At 39.4% G+C, this 22,423-nt stretch overlaps 1 protein-coding gene across 1 annotated transcript in view; it reads left to right on the top strand.

Moving 5' to 3' along the window:
• Window positions 1–22,423, top strand: part of POLA1 (DNA polymerase alpha 1, catalytic subunit) — a 281,414-nt gene that overhangs the window by 90,867 nt on the left and 168,124 nt on the right. The window contains exons 27-30 of the mRNA XM_063450182.1: window positions 10,072–10,104; window positions 14,738–14,830; window positions 15,164–15,369; window positions 21,227–21,359. Coding sequence (XP_063306252.1) covers window positions 10,072–10,104; window positions 14,738–14,830; window positions 15,164–15,369; window positions 21,227–21,359 — 465 coding nt within the window. The remainder of the gene's footprint in view (window positions 1–10,071; window positions 10,105–14,737; window positions 14,831–15,163; window positions 15,370–21,226; window positions 21,360–22,423) is intronic.

The raw sequence follows: 22,423 nt of genomic DNA, 5'->3' as shown, positions 1-22,423 counted from the left end.
CTAACAGGCCCTGACTAAGGACTTAAAGGTTTAATTGTTTGTTAAACCCTGAGGTAAGCTGGCATCTGGAGCTCTGATGAACTTGTTATGGTGCCTGGAGTGTCCTTTAAAATTAAAACTGTGTGCATGGCTTTTTTTATTTTATTTTATTAAAACCTTATTCAGGTCTGGGATGTACCTGTGGATTATTCATTAAATGGATTAATTAAATGGATTCATTAAATAAGACTCCACAAGTACATCCCAGACAGATCACTTATTTCGGGTGTGGATTAAAATCTTGTACTGATGGTTTGAAAAAGTGCAAAAGTAATTTTATAACAATGCCAGTACATATATCACTTAATTCTGGGGAAAACTAATTTCCAGAGCCGATGCCGATACAGATTCTGTCACTTTTTGGGCCGATTTGCTAATCACTGGAGCCAACATTCTGTACATTTGAAGTTTTGAAAAAGCAACACAATTTCTACACAAGTCTGACATAAACTGAACTTGCAGACAGTAATCACACTCCTTTCACTCTCAGGCAGTCAGTACATGCAGGGATAAGTGAGATCCCGGTATATACAGAGCTGTTGCTAATTGTGTGTTTGCCTATCATGCTCGGGCATCCAGCCTGCAGTACATTACAGTAGATTACTCAATGTCTCCCCTCACTGCCTTCAGCTGAGCCCCTTATTTGGGGACTCACAGGGAGTGCAACATGGCGCCTCATTCACTGGCGACTGGAGTTTCCGGATGCTGAAGACGTCATGTGGTGACTGGGAGAGGTGAGTTTATTGATGATATTGGTCAATTATGAAAAATATGACAAATATCGGGTCTAATAATCTGCAGAATCATTAATCAGTCTGTCCCTAATATTTACTAGGCAGGCCCAACCTGTGTAAATGCCACTTATTAAGTGTTATATATTATTATTCTTATTATAGCCAAATTTACCACCCTAAATCCTCACACAGTTTTTACACTACATAGACCGTAATATACTGAAACGTGCGTATTGTTCCCCATTGGTGTGCTAACTTTGTGGAACGTTTTGCCGAATGGTTCACAAAATATCGTTGTTTTTGTGGCGAAATTGGTCCCATAGGAATGAATGGCAAAATGTTCAAAACTAGAGTGGGAGATGGCAAACGCTGAAAAATCAGGACATGAGTTCTAAACTGCCACCACTCCCTCATTTTCAAGCCCACCTACACAAATCTTATATCAAAATGTTCAGCTATCCCTGCTGCCACTAGAAATGTCCACAGCTAAGCCATAGTCCTGATAGTTTTCACAATTTGACCATTTGTTTGCAACTCATGCCATCCATTGACATTCATTGAAACTCCACTCTAGCCACCTCAAATTTGAAGGGCAATATCTAAACTGAGATTGTGCCCTCATTTTTAATATTAAAGAGACATACTGAAGATGGCAACCGCCAGTGAAGTGAGCAATTTGGAGCAGTTTGTTTTTAACCGCTTTTCTCTGCTCTATTTGAAATCTATTAGTTCCTGTTGGCAGTTGGTGGAATGTTCGAGGGATTTGAAAGTTCTTCTCTGCTGTAGAGTGAGTGAACCACACTCCAACCTTTCCACACTTACTCCAGCAACTCCAACCAGTTACTCCGCCCACTCCAGTTGTAGACTACTGGTGGAGGCAAGAACACTTCACACAATTTCCCCAGAAATTGTAGCTTTTCTGTTATTATTACTACAATGGACAACAAAACACATCTACAATTCATAAACCTATAAAAAATGTTAGTGTGAACAGAAAGTAATTTACTGTTTGTAGAAAGCAATTAATTTGTTTCCTTCTGATAGCAAGAGAGGACAGTGTGTAATTCAGTAGGCATCTTCTAAGTAGTTTTGCTGCCCCAGGTTTCAGTGTGCAAAAACAATGTATCTAGAAACTTGTACGCTGTAGTAGTTATGGTGAAACGACTGCCCTAGTGCCTCCCTCCCACATTGTAAATAGTCAAAACCTCTTTAACGGTTTGACTTCTTACTTGGGGTTCACCCAGCTGCTCCACACCTCCACTATCATTGACTGAGAGCCAGAAGTTTTTAAGTAGGAAGTTACGTTGGCTCTCCAGATCTAAGCACTGTAGTCAGCTTATCATTCTCAGTCAATGAGCGAATAGGAGTTTCTGGTTAGGAACCCATTTGAGAAGTCAAACTGGTTTAAAATGCTTTCACTCGTGGTTATGGTATGTGGACTGTTACTTTAATCCATGCCCAAATTCACTATTCCCTAAGGAGTTGTTAGCGTATATATGCCTTCCTGTTAAGTACATATTGTTAAAGTTGGTTTAAAAAAAAAAAAAGTGTTTTTTTTTTTACATCTGATGCTTAAATAAGTCTAAGGCTAAAATATCACTGTTCCTATAGGCAGCTGCATGACTACTGCACACAATCTTTGTATTGACATCTCTGTGACGCACATGATTTTAACTTGAGCCAACTGGCCTCATGTGAAAAGGAAAATAAGGTAGCTGTGTATTAGATCAGTAATCCAGAAAGTATGTGTGCCTTTCAGTGTACTGGTATACATGCAGATATCTTCTTTCCCACACTCCTAATAGAAAATAGTTTCCTTGTTTATGATCGTGTGCAGCAATAAATGGCTAAAGAGCCTGATTTAGTTAAATTTGCACCAGTTGCACTCAATGAACTGTGAATAGTATTTTCTCAAGCTACAAGCCATGTTGCAAAGTTAGTGCTGCATACAGCCCCTGAAATCAATTGAAATCACTTTGGCTGAGTGATCACGCTCAGCCACAGTGATTCTTGCATTGCAACTCTGTGTAAGACTATCGGGGTCTGATCAGACCCCTACAGGGTCTTCCTGCATACCCCATGCCATTTGGATAAGGTTTGAGCTTTGCCAGTTGCCCAGCACCAATCCAAGGTAATACCAAATTTAGCAGGACATGGATTCCCCTGCCATTCTGACAAAAATCCAGTGTGACAGGGATTCCCCTGCCATTCTAACAGAAATCCAGTAGATGGCAGCAGCAGACTATTCTATTCTGTTTTAGCTTAGAATTCCCTTTGCTAATATTAGTGCTGATATTAGCAAAGGGAAACCTGTAGCATCAGGATTATGTTTTTGTTGGTTTAGGACTAGGAATCAGATTAAGCCTTGCAAGGGAATCCCTTTGCGCAAATGACCAATGGAATTCCTCTGACAGTGAAAGGAATCCTAACACTATTGTGTGGATTAGTATTAAGGGTATGATTAGGGTTATGCATAGGATTAGGGGTAAGGTTTAGGATTATGATTTAGTTTAAAATTAAGCTTTAGTTTAGGTCTTTTTGGAGAGGATTCGGATTGAAACTTTGCAAAGGTATACATATGTGGTATTGTGCTCAGCAGATATTGCTGTGTATAGTTAAGGTTATTGTATTACAATGGTACACTTGAGATTTAAAAAAATAAATAAGCAGTAAAAATGAGTGTGTAAAAATGTAAATATTTAATACCACAAACTTGGGGGTGGGGGGGTTGGGGGAAATCATGAAACAAGACACATAATAAAGCTCAAATATTTCACGTGACAATCTGTGGTGTCCACATTTGCAGATGGTATGCATTTATGGAGTAATTTAAATATGTAAGCTCCTAAAATGCCTCAAATGAACTATAGACCCATTGTCAGTATGCCAATTTATTGAAAAACGGCAGTGGTCAAGTTATAAATTTAGCCCCCTATTTTCACAAAAACTTGACAACGGTATGCTAGTTGTCATTCTGTAATCAGAAAATATAGCTGATTTTTTTTAATTTTTTTTATATTATAGTAATACATAATGAACAGCAAAATATGTATTTTTGAAGCAACAATAAAAACCCAAAACTTGAATGAAATTGGTGCATACACCTGAACCTTGGCATTCTGAGAATCGGGACGCTAGTAGGAGGGCGGGCTGGTAATGTAATTGAGTCACAAGCTCTGCCTACCAAAGGGGGAAGGTCCGCCCATGTCTTAGTGCTCTAATCCTAGCATGAGCACATCTTGTGATGCGCTCATGCAAATAATGTTGGGGACAGTTTCCTGTTGTGTAGAAAAGCTGGGAATTATGGTGGGACAGGACCCAAATATTGGGACTGTCCTGCTAAAATCTGGGCCGTGGGAGGCATGCAGAAGCCGGAAGCAAGTCAACCGTGTTGAAAAAGTCTTGGAGCCCAGCGGGGACCCAGATACGGGGACAAACTGTTGCTAAACATTAACTGGCAATGAGGCCATGGCATCCAAACCACTACAGCGGGCTAAGTGATTTTGATGCTTGAAGTCACCGTTTAGGTTGTTTTGTGTTGTCGGGCAAGTCATCATGTAGACTTCCTCCGCTTACAGTGGCTTATATCCTGTATTTGTTCCGTAACAGAAGCTACAGTGTGAAACCGTTTCTACTTCATCAGCTCACTTCTTGAACTTGTCACATAGCTAAAAGCTGTAGTCTGATCAGTGTTTCTCCTAGTAGCTACTGTGTGAATCTAAACTAGCCTTGATTTAGTTTTCCAAATTATTCAATACGTTAGAAAAACTGTCCAAATAATTTATCTATTGAAGTCATCCAGGATGTACTTGGAAACCAGCATAATCGGAATGTACCTTTCCTGGTTAAATAACTTATTATCATTAGAAAATTGTTTCTAACTATTAATTTTAGAAAGCATTTTACTGTGTTAAACTACAATGGACATTCTCACACTTTTCATCAGACTTCTAACATCTTCAAATTCCTCATGTGAAAGTATTGATTCAAAGTTTTACTCTGAGGTAGCTTGTGTACTATCGCGACACTCACCCTGCAAGCTCATTAGGTTCCACCAGTGCCATGACGTTGCAGGAGGAGGAGATCTTGACAGCACCAAGGGCAAGCCAACAGAGGATGTTTATATTCCTAATGCTAGTGTTCCTTGCAGACTAAAGGCATTCCTCTCCCCCTGCCCCCCAGATGTTAAAATCTTTTACCTGTACTTTGCACCATGTTTAATAAAATTCACATGTAACGTGTGTGTGTATATATGATCTTTTAATAATCTACACAGATGTTTTAATTGGAAGTGTATTCGAATATGCATTATATTTTTGTGTGGGTTTTTAAATAATTTTTTTTGTGGGGAGGGGGTTTATTACCGTTGCAAATCCTTTTTGTTATTTGCCAAAGGGTGGTGTGGAAGCGCATGCATAAGCCTGTTTTTTTTTTTTTAATTACAGTGATCCCTCCCACCCCAGCCGCACAGACCTTTATTGCTGCTATCAGAAGCTCAGGGCTGATTGATATGACGGCAGCGCTGTCACTCTTTAACACGCACGCACAGGGTGGTGGGGAGGGGGTGAGAAAAAAAGTCGCCTTTTTTGTTCTGCGTGTCTTAATAGAGTCCCATTAAAACTGCATCAACGATTGAAATATCGGCATGAAGAGCCCTTACTGAGCTGAGGCCAGGAATTAAGAAGTCAGGAAATGGGCTCTGCTGCAATGTCGGAGAGCCTTGTGTGACACACAATCTCCTGATTGGGAAGATCATTACTGCTATTATGACTCGACTCGTGGAGGAATTTTAAATTCCATCTGAATGTCAGTAATAACCCTCTTAGCCAATTATCCTGAATAAAATCACGAAGGCATTTGATATAATAGGTGTTGAATTACTGAATAGATTTGCTAATTAAATACTCTTTGTTCTGCTGCAGTTGACATTACAGGGTAAGATCTTGAACAATTATTCTCAACAGCTGTACTTTGTTAAGGATGAAAAAAAATTAAGCCTAAAGTTTATATATATATATATATATATATTATAATTATAATTTTTATTTTTTTTTCTGTTAAAGTTGCCACAGAAATGCGTGTGAATGAGAGGTGGGGTGAAATAATTCCATCATCCAGTTGATGGTTAAATGATAAATATGCAGGTGTTGCTGTGAAATGAGAACTGCAGACATGGCTCATTACTGAAGCTAGTAAGCCTTTTCTAACCCCTTTGTGTGTGAACTGTTGCCACATCCAAATGATCCACTGTCAGGTTGATTGGAATTAGCTACGTCTGTCGTCTTGAAAATCTACCCTGTATTTGGTGCTATACTAATTGCTATAGCAGCCTCTTTCTTGGGTTATGGGACCATTCACGATCAGTTTGACTGGTCAAGTGTGTGGTATTATGTGTAAATACTTGTAATTAATTGATAGGATTTGCTATTATACTCCCTTTGTCAACTGATTATCACTTGTAGGACCTTTTGAAGCTGCAAAAATCATTGATTTGGATTGTATTTTGGGGGGGGGGTCACCTTTTTACTGCAAAGGAAATAGGATTTCACTTTATACATAGGAGTTCTGTCTGTAAGTAAAACTATAGTGTAGTAGGAATATAAAACACTTGTAGTGCTCTTTGCCACTCCCTCCCAATCATATAAAATGCTTAAAACCATACACCTTTTTACATTTACGTAAATCCCAATGAAATCAACCGATAGGGGGGTTACTATTGTGCATGCATTACAAGCAAATCATGTGCATTTGGCATTCCCCATAGGAAATCATTTCTTCAATGTTTTCCTATTGGGATTTTCTAGACGCTGGAAACTCCGTGAAACTGCAGAAAGCGCCTCTAGTGACTGTCTGGTAGACAGCAACTAGAGGCATTATAAGCATTAGTTTCTTTAAAAACAACAGTGTTTTCTATTGCAGGGTTAAGGAAACAGGAACACTTCACCCAGACCACTTCAATGAGATGAAGTGTTCTGGGTGCCTATAGTGTTCGTTTAACTTGCGCTCAGCTGTTTCTGAGGAGGGTGCTGCAACAGAACAAGATTAAAACAAGGTTATTAGTCAAACATTTATGTGGCATATTAAATCACATTTTGGCTCGGTGTACATTAAATTGGAACTTTTGTATATTTATGGGTGGGTTTTTCTTTTCTGATTTAGGTGCTCCAAATGAAATAGTGCATATGTTTGTCTATAAACATCATAGACTGCCCACTGTACAATTAAGTGCTTTACCGGTATGAGTCCAAATTTGGTAATAGCTGCGTGTAAATTGGTTTTACTATGGTTTTGCTTGAACAAGAATACTGGTCAAAAATTGCTGGATCCAGATTTGCAAGCACAACATGTTTGAAGGCAACCCACAGTATCAAAGTACGAAGTGTCTATATACTTTTTATGTTTTTTTTTTTTTTTAACACAGTTGCTGTAATGCAACATTGTAATGTAGTGCTATTTGTGGAATATAACCATGTAGTCATTGGAAAACATACATAGTGTGTAGAGTTCCCCCTAAAAACCATTAGTAACACCTCAAATTCCCACTTTCAACCCAGTTTCCTGACAAATGTGAAGATGGATATCAAGGCTTTTTAAGTCGATCTCTAATAGAATGTAAAAACTGCCATGGAACTAATCTATATGCCAGAAGCAAACATTAGTGGCATTATACAGAAGGACTGTAGTTATGGTCAGGTTCTCTATTACTTATACAACTATGTCTATTTTCTCATTATAATGATTTCATGCTCTTTAGACAGTGTTAAAAAATGTGTTTTACTTACAAAAAGAATCTGTAAGTGGCTCGTACAAGAACTGCAGGTTAAGTCCTTTAGAAAACATGGTCACAGTTTAGTGGCATTTAACAGTGATGTTTGCACTGATCTGTCATGATCATCAAGGTCAGTAAAGTGATTTTAACATTACACCGTACATTCAGCAGACCTGTTTCAACAGATTTGTCACATGTAATGCTCACGTTACAGCTAGGGAATATGGGCAGGGATATTCAAATGATTAACCTCACTACCAGTTGTGTACAGTAAATTCAGTAAATAATTACGGTTTAAAACAACTTAGGTTATTTGTTGCCAAATTGCGTTCTAAGGCTGACCGTCTAGTGGCATTTGCAGTTTAGTTGTGTGGACATATTACAGTATATAAACCCCTCAGATAGTTTACAGATCAGTACAAGCCTCACCTTTTGCGCTCTCAGCATACTGTGCTTCAGATTTGATGTTTTAAAAAGAAAAAAAAAGCAGTCTTTTTGATTGTGCAAATGGCATATCACACAGAAACAATGGAGCAAATGGCACGATGTTGGTGTTTGTCAGAGCATAAATAGTTTTGAATGTGATGATTTGTTTTGCAATCAGTCCCATATGGTTCTCTTGAATAAATCAATCTGCACAACATCCAGTGAGTAACAATGCTTCAAATTAGACACAGGAAAAAGCTCAAAGCCTACCTACTAATAAGGGTGACGTATATATTTTATAGAAGGCACTTGTAGCAAGAAGACTACAAGAGCTTTAAATGAGAATAAGTGGAAAGAAAATGTTTGTTTCTGGCTAAATGTTTTATGAAATTCTTATTAGACAATTATCTACATTTCCTTTGTTTGAGTTCTTTAGCGGCAGCTGCGCTGTCATTTAGAGCTTTTTTTTGTTTTATTTTGTTTTGTTTGCAATGTTCTTTTCAGAAGAGGAGGAAAAAAAAGTCGCCCACCTCTTCATTACACCTCCCAACCCCCCAAGTTTTTAGCTTGACTTTAACCTTAAGCTAAAAGCTACATTTCACTCCATGATTGTGGTCTTAAATTGGACCTGCTTCGCTCAAAGTCTAAAATGACATCTGGCAGTGTGATTTGATTTAAAGGAACACTTTAAGGTCAGGAACACAAATGTGTATTCCACACTATTTAGCACCCCTGGCCTCTCCTTAAATATAGTAAAAACTCACATTATGTCCAGTGCCGCGTGGGTTCATCGGCGCTGGCTCTGCCCTCTATCTTTCTTGGCTAACATCATCAAATTTGATGATACCCGCTAATCACAATGCTTTCCCATAGTACACCGTGGTTACACTACCCAAATGGGGAAGAAAAAGGAAGCTATGCAATCAGATTTCTGAGAAGACAAGTTGTGAAAAACCCACGAGTGACTGCAAAAGACATGCAGCATGACTTGGTGGCAACAGGCACTGAGGTTTCACTGAGCATAATAAGGTGCTTACTAAATACAGAATGTTTCCATGCCAGAACTCCAAGACATATGCCACTACTGAAAAGGGAAAGAATTCAGCGCTAATTAACCCACACTTAGTAGAGGTAGGCAGCAACCCAAACGAAGGAAAGCCCCTCAGGTCCTTCAGTGGATAAACACAGAGAAAAAACTAGATAAGACCAGTGGCCCCCGTCCCTGGTGAGCTATGGCTGCATGCCCATAGGGAGGGCTCGGAGTGCCACAGGTTTGCCATCCCTAGCCTACATTGTTCCTTTAAATTTGAAATTCACTTTCAACTTTTATTTACAGCAATCCTTGTTTAGTGAATAACCCCGATTAAAAGGAAAAATGACTTCTGTTCCTGAGCACAATTTGAAAAACCAATGTAGTCTGAAATAGCAGAGATTTCTCCACCACTTCATACAGCCACAAGCTTGATTCTAACGTACCCTAAATGTTGATCTGCCAACGTAACTGCAACATTTATGGCCTAAATGTTTGTAGTTATGTTGACAAATCAACATTTAGTGAATAGACTCCAGAATCTGTTAAAATATATTTTCTAACAGAATGAACAATTAGTTTTAACAGTTCTTTTTTGACACTAAACGTGTGATGGCTATACGGTTTCTGCCCGGCTTGATTGCCTTATTCTCAGGCTTGACTCGAACACAGATCTCTGTCCTCTTAATGTTTGTGAATGGCTTTGGGTAGCTAATGCTCTTCAGGTAGTGTGCATTTATACTCCCTAATTAACTTTTACATCTGAGAGTCGGCAAACCTGTCATGCTGCTTTAATTGAAACTAATAGAGCAAATGGGAACTAGCCTATTTACATTTTATAATAAAAAAAGAGAGGGTTTCCATGTAGTGATAACACCAATTAAGATTGAAATCATAAGAGAAGGTGTAAATGCTGGGTTCTACTTTAATATAAATGTGATGACGAGAATTGATTAAATGCTGGCATAGTGCCACTTGATCCAATGTATTAACATATATTGCTATGCTATATCAGAATTCACCGTAATCTGTACATCCAGGAATTATCTAAATGTCTGCTTTTCTATCCCTAGATTCTGCTGCATACCAAAGAGATGGTACAGAAGGTGAGTGATGTTGCCTTTTTTTGTTTCCGTTATTATACTGCTTGCCTTTTTAATGTACAAAAGAAAAACAAACATACAAAACAAAAAAGGCCACACCTGGCGAAGTTGATGTGTTTTACGAAACTGTAACCCAAACAAACCAGAAAGTGTTTTCTCTTTGGATGCCTATTTACCAATGTAATCCTTCCTAATGGATTATAGCTTCATTCTTTCTCTAACACAGATATGATGGAGCGCTGCTTGAAGCCTGCATGCAAGTCTTTCCAGCAAATTAGCAACAGTGTTAATTAGAGTTTACTTGCAGTTCTGCTATATTGTACGAGCTGCAGTGTTGTGTTTATTATGATTGTTTTTCTGGCTCCCTTCATTGTCGGCTAAATAGTTTCAGCGTTTTATACTGTTCTGTACATAAAATATGCACTTCAGTATGGGTTTTGACTCCTGATAGCGGTTATAGAAGACCATGTTTTTCCCTCCTCTGTTTGGTTTTGGGAGTTTTCCTTTGTTTAATTAGAAGCTGCAATGGGCAAAACACTAAAATTACATCCGCACGAAAAGTCTGGCTACGCAAGTGTATATACTATTTTGAGTATCTTATCTTTCCAACTCTATCTCAAAATAAAAAGTATCGTAAAGATAATTCTTAAATATGGCCAACCTCGAGATTTATTAATTTATTCTTTGCAAAAAACAAATATCAAATATGTAGCAAAGTGCTTGTTTTTTTATTTTATTTTATTTTTATGCTTATTTAAGTTATGGTTTTAATGTGCCTGGAGCCCTAACATACTGTGTATTAATGTAGCATTTTATGAAACTTGGAAAAGTGCTTATTTGAATTACAGTTTGATATAAGATTTTTTTTGTTTTTTCTTCACCCCATTCTCTTTGGGGAACAAAAGTCCATCTTTATATTTTTTATGAAAGTGAGCAAAAAAAAATATGATTTGAGAATGAAGATAGAGCCACCTATTTATTTTAGTCCCTTGCCTTGCTTTTATCTTCCTGAGGTAATAGTGCAGTAATTCTCATGTTTACATTATAATCCACTGTAAATGGTTTTCATCAAGGCAGAAATTAAATAATTAATTTCACTTTGAAAAATGCAGAGCTTGCAAAGGTTTTTTTAAATAAACCATGAAAGCAAAGAAGCAGTGTCTATATACCTATACTTATCTACACAACATCACTTCCATTGGATTTAAAGGTATTTCCAGCTTAATTAAAACAGGTAATAGTAATACTTGCGTGGGCCACACTAGGCCTTGACCAGTTTGTCTGGACGTTAGACAGTTTGTGTTGATGACCTTTGAACCGGAAGTAGATGGTTCTGTACAGAACCGGACAGTCTCAGCCCAGAGGAAAGGGCAGCCTGTGTATTTATACTTCCATAACTCTACAGGCCTATATATATATATATATATATATATATATATATATATATATATATATATATATATATATATATATATATATATATATATATATATATATATATATATATATATATATATATATATATATATATATATATATATATATATATATATATATTTATTCTAAAATCGTATGCCTTCAAAAGTAATTGAGTGGAGCCTGGTTGAGCTGTGTCACTACATAGATGTTAATTAAACTCCATACTCTGTCCGGCAGAGGTTTTGTTTTTTTTCCTGCCTGGAAGTATTGAGAACGTGTCTCCAAATTTAGCAGCATGAGAAGCACAATTGTTTTCATGTCTCCTTCAGGGCTTTTAAACGCATGAGAAATTGTTATCGGGATAAAAGTACCGTATATACTCGAGTATAAGCCGAGTTTTTCAGCCCATTTTTTGGGCTGAAAAACCCCAACTCGGCTTATACTCGAGTCAAGGTCTGTGTTATGGCAATTTACATTGCCATAATACAGACTGGGGGAGAGGGGGGCTGGCAGAGCTGTAACTTACCTGTTCTGCAGCTCCTGTCAGCTCTCTCCTCCTCTGCGCCGTCCGTTCAGCACCTCGGTCAGCTCCCAGTGTAAATCTCGCGAGAGCCGCGGCTCTCGCGAGACTTACAGTGTGAGCTGATAGAAGGAGCTGCACGGACGGCGCAGAGGAGGAGAGAGCTGACAGGAGCTGCAGAACAGGTAAGTTACAGCTCTGCCAGCCCCCCTCTCCCCCCCACTGAACTGCCACTGGACCACCAGGGAAGGAGAGCCCCCCTCCCTGCCATGTATCAAGCAGGGAGGGGGGACGAAAAATAAATAAAAATATAAATAAAATAAGAAATAATAATAAAAAATAATAATAATAAAAAAGGGGGTATAAGGACCACTGTGGGAGGGGGGGGGGGTATAAGGACCACTGTGGGAGGGGGGGGGGGGGGGGTATAAGGACCACTGTGGGAGGGGGGGGGGGTATAAGGACCACTGTGGGAGGGGGGGGGGTATAAGGACCACTATGGGAGGGAGGGGGGATAAGGACCACTATGGGAGGGAGGGAGGGGGGGGATAAGGACCACTATGGGAGGGAGGGAGGGGGGGGATAAGGACCACTATGGGAGGGAGGGGGATAAGGACCACTAGGGGAGGGGGGGATAAGGACCACTAGGGGAGGGGAGGGGGGGATAAGGACCACTAGGGGAGGGGAGGGGGAAGTAAGGACCACTAGGGGAGGGGAAGGACCACTAGGGGAGGGGTGAGTCAGGACCACTGAGGGAGGAGGAGGGGAGGTCAGGACATATGGGGGGGGGGGCAAATATCCTTGCACCGGCACTGCACTCATACACACACACGCTGCATTCATTCACACACACGCTGCACTCATTCACACACACGCTGCACTCATACGCACACGCTGCACTCATTCACACACACGCTGCACTCATACGCACACGCTGCACTCATACGCACACGCTGCACTCATACGCACACGCTGCACTCATACGCACACGCTGCACTCATACGCACACGCTGCACTCATACGCACACGCTGCACTCATACGCACACGCTGCACTCATACGCACACGCTGCACTCATACGCACACGCTGCATTCTTTATACACACACTGTAAATAAATATTCAATTAATATATTTTTTTTAGGATCTAATTTTATTTAGAAATTTACCAGTAGCTGCTGCATTTCCAACCCTAGTCTTATACTCGAGTCAATAAGTTTTCCCAGTTTTTTGGGGAAAAATTAGGGGCCTCGGCTTATATTCGGGTCGGCTTATACTCGAGTATATACGGTAATTTAAAAAAAAAAAAAATCTATTTCCTTTCAATACTTGATAAAGGTAGCTTTACTTAACTAAAAAAAAATGCCAGCATTGTGAGTGAGTGGTAACTCGCTGTTTATATTACTAATTGCATTGTGTGTGGTTTGACAGACGTAAGTGATGCAAATGCTAGATTATGCAAGTAGGATGTCGTGACCAAGAACTTATCTTGTCTGGTGAACTGAAACTTTATGACCTAAACATATTAATGTAGTTTGATAGTCGTAGATCAAACTGTAAAGCCTGCTTTACAAGAGTATGGTCCACCAGTTGTCTCCTGGGAATGCAAATATGCAAACTTTTAAACTGAATATGATTGTACCGTTCTGGCACATCTCATCTGTACCTGGCTTTTATGTTAAATATGTACCTCCGTATAGCACGCAAGGAAAGTAGGCATAAGGTTTTATACTCAAATTCTCATTCCAAGATGTTCTCAAGTAAAGAACAGTCACCTAAATCAGCTAGAAATTTTCAGAATTTATCTAGACCTGGATTAGGTAACCTTTGGGACTCCAGATGGTGGCGCATTACAAATCCCCTGATTCATTGCTAGCATTAAAGGACCACTCTAGTGCCAGGAAAGCATACTCGTTTTCCTGGCACTAGAGTGCCCTGAGGGTGCCCCCACCCTCAGGGACCCCCTCCCGCCCGGCTCTGGAAAGGGGAAAAGGGTTAAAACTTACCTTTTTCCAGCGCTGGGCGGGGAGCTCTCCTCCTCCTCTCCGCCTCCGTTCCTCCCCGTCGGCTGAATGCGCACGCGCGGCAAGAGCTGCGCGCGCATTCAGCCGGTCGCATAGGAAAGCATTCATAATGCTTTCCTATGGACGCTTGCGTGCTCTCACTGTGATTTTCACAGTGAGAATCACGCAAGCGCCTCTAGCGGCTGTCAGTGAGACAGCCACTAGAGGAAATAGGGGAAGGCTTAACTAATTGATAAACATAGCAGTTTCTCTGAAACTGCTATGTTTATAAAAAAATTAGTTAACCCTAGCTGGACCTGGCACCCATACCACTTCATTAAGCTGAAGTGGTCTGGGTGCCTAGAGTGGTCCTTTAAGATAAACATCATCTGGAGAGTCAAAGATTGCCTATTACTATTTTAAAAAAAAAAACAGTTTTGTCCTTGACTAGAAGAGTTAATATTGTCCCTTTGGTCAGAATGTATCTTCTTTTATTTTAAAAGGTTGAAGGTCCAGAGACTTGTAACAAACCAGAAATAATGCTGTGTTTTTCCTGTATTTGATGGTCCTCAAGGACGTTTATTTTTGGTTTCTGTCATGTTTACTGGCCTTTAAAATTCTTTGCACAGTTCTGCGAAAATGTAACTCTGCATGGTTATGTAAAATATCTATCTTATTTGTTTTTCTTTTTGACAGATGAATCTTGAAGTGATCTATGGTGATACCGATTCCATCATGATCAACACTAACTGTAACAATTTGGAAGAAGTTTTTAAGCTTGGAAACAAGGTCAGTAACTACAAGTTGACTTGCTGAGGTTAAGAGTGTTGCTATTGAGACTCCAATAAATGTTTTTGTATTGTTTTGAATCAATATACGGTATGTATGCAATAAAAATATATATTTTTTTTAATGCTTAATATTAATACCAAATTTAGAATTCACAAAAACTGTTTGTCATATTGGATAAATAAACCATCAACTACAATGATCAGAATTCAAGTTGAGACTTGTCTGCTGAAATGACTTGTTTTTTAAACTAGCCAGTTTATGTATGGCTTCTGATCAACATATATGACAATAAAATGCAGAAATAAATCTACATATTCTTCTCATTCTCAGGTTAAAAGTGAGATAAACAAATCTTACAAACTGCTGGAGATTGATATAGACGGCGTCTTTAAATCTCTTCTACTTCTGAAGAAGAAGAAATATGCAGCTCTCACTGTGGAGCCCACTGGGGATGGAAAATATGTAACTAAGCAGGAGCTCAAAGGTCTTGATATTGTCAGAAGGGACTGGTGTGAACTTGCTAAGCTAGCTGGAAAGTGAGTTTATTCTATCTTTGTTTAAAATTGAAATTGATATATGTAAAAAATAAATTGTAAATTGTTTTTTGCCGAGGAGCTAACAGAGCACGTTTGCCTTACTATGATGGCTGATATCACTGTATTATAAATGTGTTTTTTGAGGATCATGTAAATGACTGCGCTTAGGGAGGTAACATCGTGGGAGTTGACATTTTATTTTTTAACTTGAGCTAGTCAAATGACCTGTTCATGTTCTAGAGCAGTGATGGCGAACCTTTTTGATCCAGAGTGCCCAAACCGCAATACATGCTAACTTTTTTTTCCTCAAAGTGCTAACACGGCAATTAAACCTGAATACTGTGGTTTAAGTTTTGAAAAAACAACTCGTAGAGTTGTCTAAACTAACATCTTTTGGAGAGAAAAAATAGGTAGCAAGAGAGGTGAGAACGGACAACCGCTCAATTAACCTGCCCTTCGGTGGGTCCCCGCTCAGATCTCAAGCTAGTTTTAGCTCAACTTGTGCCATTACAATGAGAACATATCTAAAGCATATCAGACTGGTCCCGCCCTTATGGGCAGTCCAGATCCGAAAGGCCAGCAAGTTCCCTCTGCACTGGAGATACGGAAACTCCAGACAATTGTTTCAACCTTCTAAGTTATCATCAGTGAGGTATTGCCAATATCCCTCAAGGCACCGTGAGCAAGGGGTCCACGTCTGGATTGCCCTTTAAATCTAGGGAGAGAAAAAACGGACAACAGCTCAATTAGCCTGCCTTTTGGTGTATGCCCGCTCAGATATCAAACTGGTTTTAGCCATTACAGAGAGAACATATCTGAAGCATATCAGACTGGTCCCACCCTTACCGGCAGTCCAGATCCGAAATGCCAGCAAGTTCCCTCTGTACGAGAGATACGGCAAACCCAGACGACCATTTCAACCTTGTAAGGTATCATCAGTGAGGTATAGCCAATATCCCTCTAGGCACCGTGAGCAAGGGGTCCACGTCTGGATTTCACTTTAGACTTAAGGAGATAAAAAAACAGGCTAATTGAGCCTTTGTCTGTTCTCACCTCTCTTGCTACCTATTTTTCTCTAACATATTTTGTTTTAAAAGAAGAACACAACAGAGAGTTCAATGATACAAATTATAAATAATGATATAAATTATAGATAAAATTAAGCTTATATTTATTAGTATCTCCAACAAATACAATACATACACACAGACTCCAGAATACATACACACACCGACACACAATCTGCTAAATACAGACTTCTGAATACATACACACATTTCGTTGAATACATGCCCACAGTCCGCTGAACACACACACACATACACACAGACTGCTGAATACACACACTGAACGCCGAGTACACCTAGACTGACTGCTGATTACACAGTCTGCCGAATACATGCACCACAAACACACAGACTGCTACTTTGTAACCGTGTTGTAATTGGTTGTCAACCTTGTGTTGGAGTCCCTCACAAGATCCATGTGGGAGTGCCCCTTGCGTGGGAACTTGCATAAAAGACAGTGTGGCACCATTAAACTTCAGTACTGTTTTACCCTTCATCTAGTCTTGGCTGCTGTTTGGGTAACTGTAAATTTGCTGGGGAGAAACTACTTGGAGGCTGCATTCGCCTGAAACCGTTCGAATCTACACCCGAATTGCAAGCTATAATCACTCAGGCTTCATCAGTTCGGGAGGAAATAGGCGAACGGGTATCTACCATACCAGCGTTCGTAACAATGTGCACTTGTGCCATTACAGAGAAATCCTGAACTATTTGCATATCTGGTAGATCACACTGTAACGGAGCTTCCTGTCCCCCGGTTGGGTATCGCCGCTGACAGATGCTCCTAGTGCTCACCGAGGACTCCAAGCACTCCACCAGACACCATCAGCGTTCCTGGCTGGGAGTTTGCCGTCTCCTACCCACCATGGACCTACAACAAGGCTCCAGGTTCCAGTGGGTGGATCTCTCTTCCTCCAGAGAGTCAAGCAGGAACAGCTCTTAAAAGAGCTAAGTGGTTATAATCCCTGGGGAGTATAGTGATATAGCAATCCCCAGGGTAGATGCAGCCTTTTCCCCCCACACATGAGACGAGACTCTATTTTGAGGGTAAAAAAGGAACTCTGCTTTAATGGGGCACACTGGTCTTTTATGCAAGTTTCCCAACAAGGTTGACGCCCAGGTGACCTTGTTGGGCACAGGACACAAAGTATGCAAGCCAATAAAAACAATGTGATAAGGAACGACACTCCCACATACAGTACACAATCCCTTCCCGTTGCATGTGATATAATTAAGGCAGATAAAGCATTAATCTAATTATCCCCAGGCAGAAAAAACACACATTTTTAATAAGTACCCCAAAACACAACATTTCCCCATCTTACATCCTCTGATAGCCCTGATCCAGGTGAATACCATCCAAAAATCACCCAGATCAGATAAGGGGTTCAGAAATTTTATGGAAGTCATACACAGGCAAACACAGGATTTCATGCTCAAAACAGTTCCATAGAATCACGGCTTAGTGCCGCTGGATGACCGACTGGGAACCGCAAGGTTTTAATGCCGAAAATAGTTCCAGGGCATTTGCAGCTAAGTGTCCCTGAAGTCTATTTGCAGTTTTGGTCCAGGCGAACAAGATGGCCGCCACCACGTTTTCAATGTCGAATGGCGGCCACTTTGACTGTTCGGGAGTTCGAAGAACCATTGTTTAAAGTCCCAATAGCCACAAATAAGGTCTCTTAACCACAATAAATCAAAGGGGCCATAGTCACAGGGTAAAAGGCTGGCAAGTAGTCCTCTCCATAAACCAGTGGCGAGGTCACTTTTGCCACACACACTAGGCTTCCTCTTAATAATAATATCAACCATCATTCCTGTCTTGGTGAGCCTGATCAGTGAGGTTGAGGCTGATTCACTTCTAGAAATAGTGAGCAAGGGGTACACATCTTGTTTATTTGACTGTTTCCTAGGTAAATCAAATCCTTAAAGAGCAGCTATTGAACTACCCCTAATCTTGCGTAGTACACTTCACATGTTTAGAATCCAGACTTTATTTTCAGTTTACTTATTCAAAATTTTAGGTTGTTATAAATGCATATTTACTGCTACTGCAGTTTTCCATTTATTGATAAAATATTTTACCAGCAAGGTGCATTGACATTTCTCTTGTGTTCAGGATTGATGGATACTTGTTACGCCATTCTCCATACATTTACATAAATTGAACTAATATACATTTGAAATAAAGTGTAATTCTTTGCTGTTGAACGCTGCTTTTAGATTCTGCCTCAAAATCTTAAATGCTGAAATATTGAATGCAGATTGCTTTTGTAAAGCCCAATGAGGGTCTTCTGCTTAACAAAGAAAGCAGATGTAATGGTGATTGATCATTAAGTTACAAGATTTGCATGTTTTTAGAAGTGTTAACTATGTCATATCTGAGGTGTTTCACAAGTAAGATGGAAAGAAAGACAAATTGTGCATCTTTCAGTGCTGTATCAGTTTGTGTTTTTTAACATCAATTTATTTGAAGTAAACTGACCATTTCATTTAATTGCTTTTTTGGCTTTCATTCATCTCTTCTAGGTTGTAATATTTATTTACTTATTACTAGCTTTTATAAAGCGCCAGCATTTTCTGCAGCGCTGTACAATTAGGGAGAACATACAATATACGCAAACCAATACAAAAGGTAAAGTGGTCACTGTCCGTGAGCAGAGATCTAGTCATTGAAGCTCTTTTATACAAAGTGATTACATAGCCCGTGAGCTTACAATCTAAATGATACAATGGGGATTTGAGACAAGAGGTAGTGGGGGGAATTTGGAAGTAATTGCCAGAGAAAATCAATGAAACGTTGCACCTTCTGTTAATGTATAAAGGGGACGAGGGTGTGATTGAGTAAACTCTAAATGGTTGGAGGAGCATGCTATAAATTTAGAATGAACCTTGGTGGGCGGGAGGAAGAAGTGCTTAGAGAAAATGACCCCGTATTGTTTGGAACTGGGCGTAGTGAAGTGAGGCTTGGGGAATAGGGATGACAATAAGACGCAGTTATATGAAAGTATTTACAGCCATGTGCGGCAAAGGATGTAGATAGAGGGGGTTAGAGCAAACATTTGTTGGAAACGCTAACCAACCAAATTCCGACATTCAAAATATTAATAAGTACGTGTACATGAAACATTGGTGGAATACATTAAATGAAAATGACAATAAAAACCGCAAGCACAGTGGCAAACTGCAGATACAAATTGTAGCATTGTTATAGTAAAAAGTAATAATAAAATTACAAATGCCGGATAAGTTAGTTGGAGTATCTTCCAAGCTTTATTCAGTATATGAAAGGTAGGGGAGAAAGAAAGAGACTTAGTATTGCTTGAACTGGGTGCGTGTAATGTAAAAGAGAGAGTATTTTTATTTATTTTTTATATATGAAATGACTGTGGATATTTGAATACATGTCTAGAAGTCCCCTAAATAAGAGATACACAAAAGGTAAAACTACAACTCCAATTATGCTTTGCCTTCCATTAGAATAGAAAAAGCATCATGGACGCTATAATTGTGTAGCATTGTGATCTACACTTAAAATAAAATTAACAAGTATCCCAAATCCCTTTTGTGCAAAATGTGGAAACAATATGTAAATACACCTATAATAGTAAATATGTGCTTATGTATTTTAATTAAGTTGTATTTGACCATCCTAAGATCAATACACTGTAACAGCCCAGTTGACCAAATTGAACCCTCATCAACACAGAAATTCCACTAGCCATTTTAGTATCAAGTGTGCTAAAATATCTTTCAGTCCAAGCAGAAAGTTGCAGGTAAAAGCCACAAAGGGAGTGCTCATGGTTCAAGTCTTCACGTTTGCGGAGAGAAATGCTTCTTTTCATTCTGACTCTGAATGGAGGACCTACTCCGAGATGGTGATGGCAACCTTTCTTTGACTGCCAGCATTTTCATTTTCTTTGAATAAATGAATAGATATGTTTTTAGCAATATCATACCAAATCTGATCAGAAGAAAGCCTCCTGTCAAAGAAAATATTTCCCATTTAATTCTCACTATTTTACATTTCTAATCCAAAAAAAAAGCAACCAACCAGATAGTGAATTTTCTTTTTAAGTATTTTTTTTTAATAAGTACCTTCCTTATTTTAGGGTTTTTGATGGAAATTGTCATATAATCAGAAAATACAACTCCGCTTTCCTATGTGGTAAAGACTTATTGATGGCTGCATGATAAATTAAAGGAACACTATAGGGTCAGGAACGAACAGGTGTTAAAACCACCATTTAGGTGGCTTGCCCCCAATTAGAAAGGGTTAAAACTTACCTTATTACTGGCCTGGCCAATCAGCATCTCCTCATAGAGATGCATTGAATCAATTGCTGAATGACTGCTGCAAATTGTGCTGCACAATTGATGAATGTCAGTGCTGAAAAGACTGTGTGTACTGCAAAGAGCTTGAAGAGACTGACTATGCTCACAGAACAAAAATAATAAGCTGTAGTTGTTCTGGTGACTATAGTGTCCCTTTACATTTTACTCCCCCACCCAATGTTTTGTGTGTGTGTTTCTAACCCAATGTTTCGTGTGTGTTTTTAACCCTACACCTCACACCCCCTTAAAACAAAGGTTTGTATAGATTTAATTGGCATAGGATTTATTTATTTTTCTTCTCATTTCCATTATTACCTGATGCTGACTTCTTTATCTTTTGATTCAAGAACTCCTCCGTGAACAGATAATGCATTGACATTCAGGCTATCACCTTTTGACAATGTTTGATACATTTTCACATTTAACTTTCTACTTACTATTATTCTCCTATTCAGTTATGTTATCAGCCAGATTCTGTCTGACCTGCCTCGTGATACCATAGTGGAAAACATTCAGAAGAAGCTGACTGAAATTGGCGAAAATGTGACAAGTGGCAGTGTTCCTATCAGCCAGTTTGAAATTAATAAGGTAAAATAATTGGTAAACTTCATAAATTACTGTTGTAGTTCCAGATGTGTTGAAAAAACTTATTGCACAAAGGTTTGTTTTTCTTTGCACAATGAGTGTGCAAAACACTGACCTGTTTACATGTTTACTCAAACTGATCTCTATATTAGAAACACTGAGAATTACTGTTTAACCTTTAACCAATGTAAGAGTTAGAAAAAGCAACATGGTTTCCAGCACTCACAATAACATAATGCAGATGGCCTGAACTAAAGCAGACAGACCCTGCTTTAGGTACTAAGAGCCATGACTGTCAGAGTGCTCAAAAACTGCAAAAAATAACTGGATAAATAATATCCGAAGACTCCTTCTTAGGAATCAACAGATATTGATTTCTTTAGAGCCAATCCCGATAATCTGTGAACTTTCAGGTGGATAGCCGATATTCTGTACATTTGCCGTTTTGAAAAAATAAACTATTTCTAAACAAATCTACTGTTAACTGATAATGTTTATTATTTATGTATTTATTTTCAAATCTTGTTTTTTGTTTTATGTTTTTAATTAACCCCTTCCCGTCTGCTGACGTATCAGGTTTGTCCGACAAAAAAAGGAAGTACCTGATATGTCCTGGGGTAATTGGAGCTCTGGAAGCGATCATGATCGCTTCCAGCAGCTTTAATGGTATTACAGCGATGCCTCAATGTTGAGGCATCGCTGTTATACTTCCCTCACTTCTGGGGGCCACCGGAGGTTACCGGGTGATCGCTCCCCCCAAAATGATCACTTCCGGGTTGCTCCACGTGGAACCCGGCAGTGAGACAGAGCATCAGAAGCAATCAGACAGGCTTCCGATGCTCTGTCTATACCAAGTGCCTCGAAGGCGTAAATAGTAAAAATAAAATAATAATAAAAAATGAAATAAAAATTAACCCCAACCCTCCCCTCTCCCTGTCCCATGTACTTGCCGACCGCTGCGTTCCCCCGCCGACGATCGGTCTTCATCTTTGGGGGGGACTCTGGACTGCGCCCAGAGAGTCCCCCCTCTCCGATATAGGACCCCCAGGGGCCATGTGACCGCTCTA

This window comes from Pelobates fuscus, chromosome 1 (assembly GCF_036172605.1).
Source record: "Pelobates fuscus isolate aPelFus1 chromosome 1, aPelFus1.pri, whole genome shotgun sequence".
NCBI classification, from domain to species: domain Eukaryota; kingdom Metazoa; phylum Chordata; class Amphibia; order Anura; family Pelobatidae; genus Pelobates; species Pelobates fuscus.
This window is presented reverse-complemented; position numbering and strand designations above follow the sequence as displayed.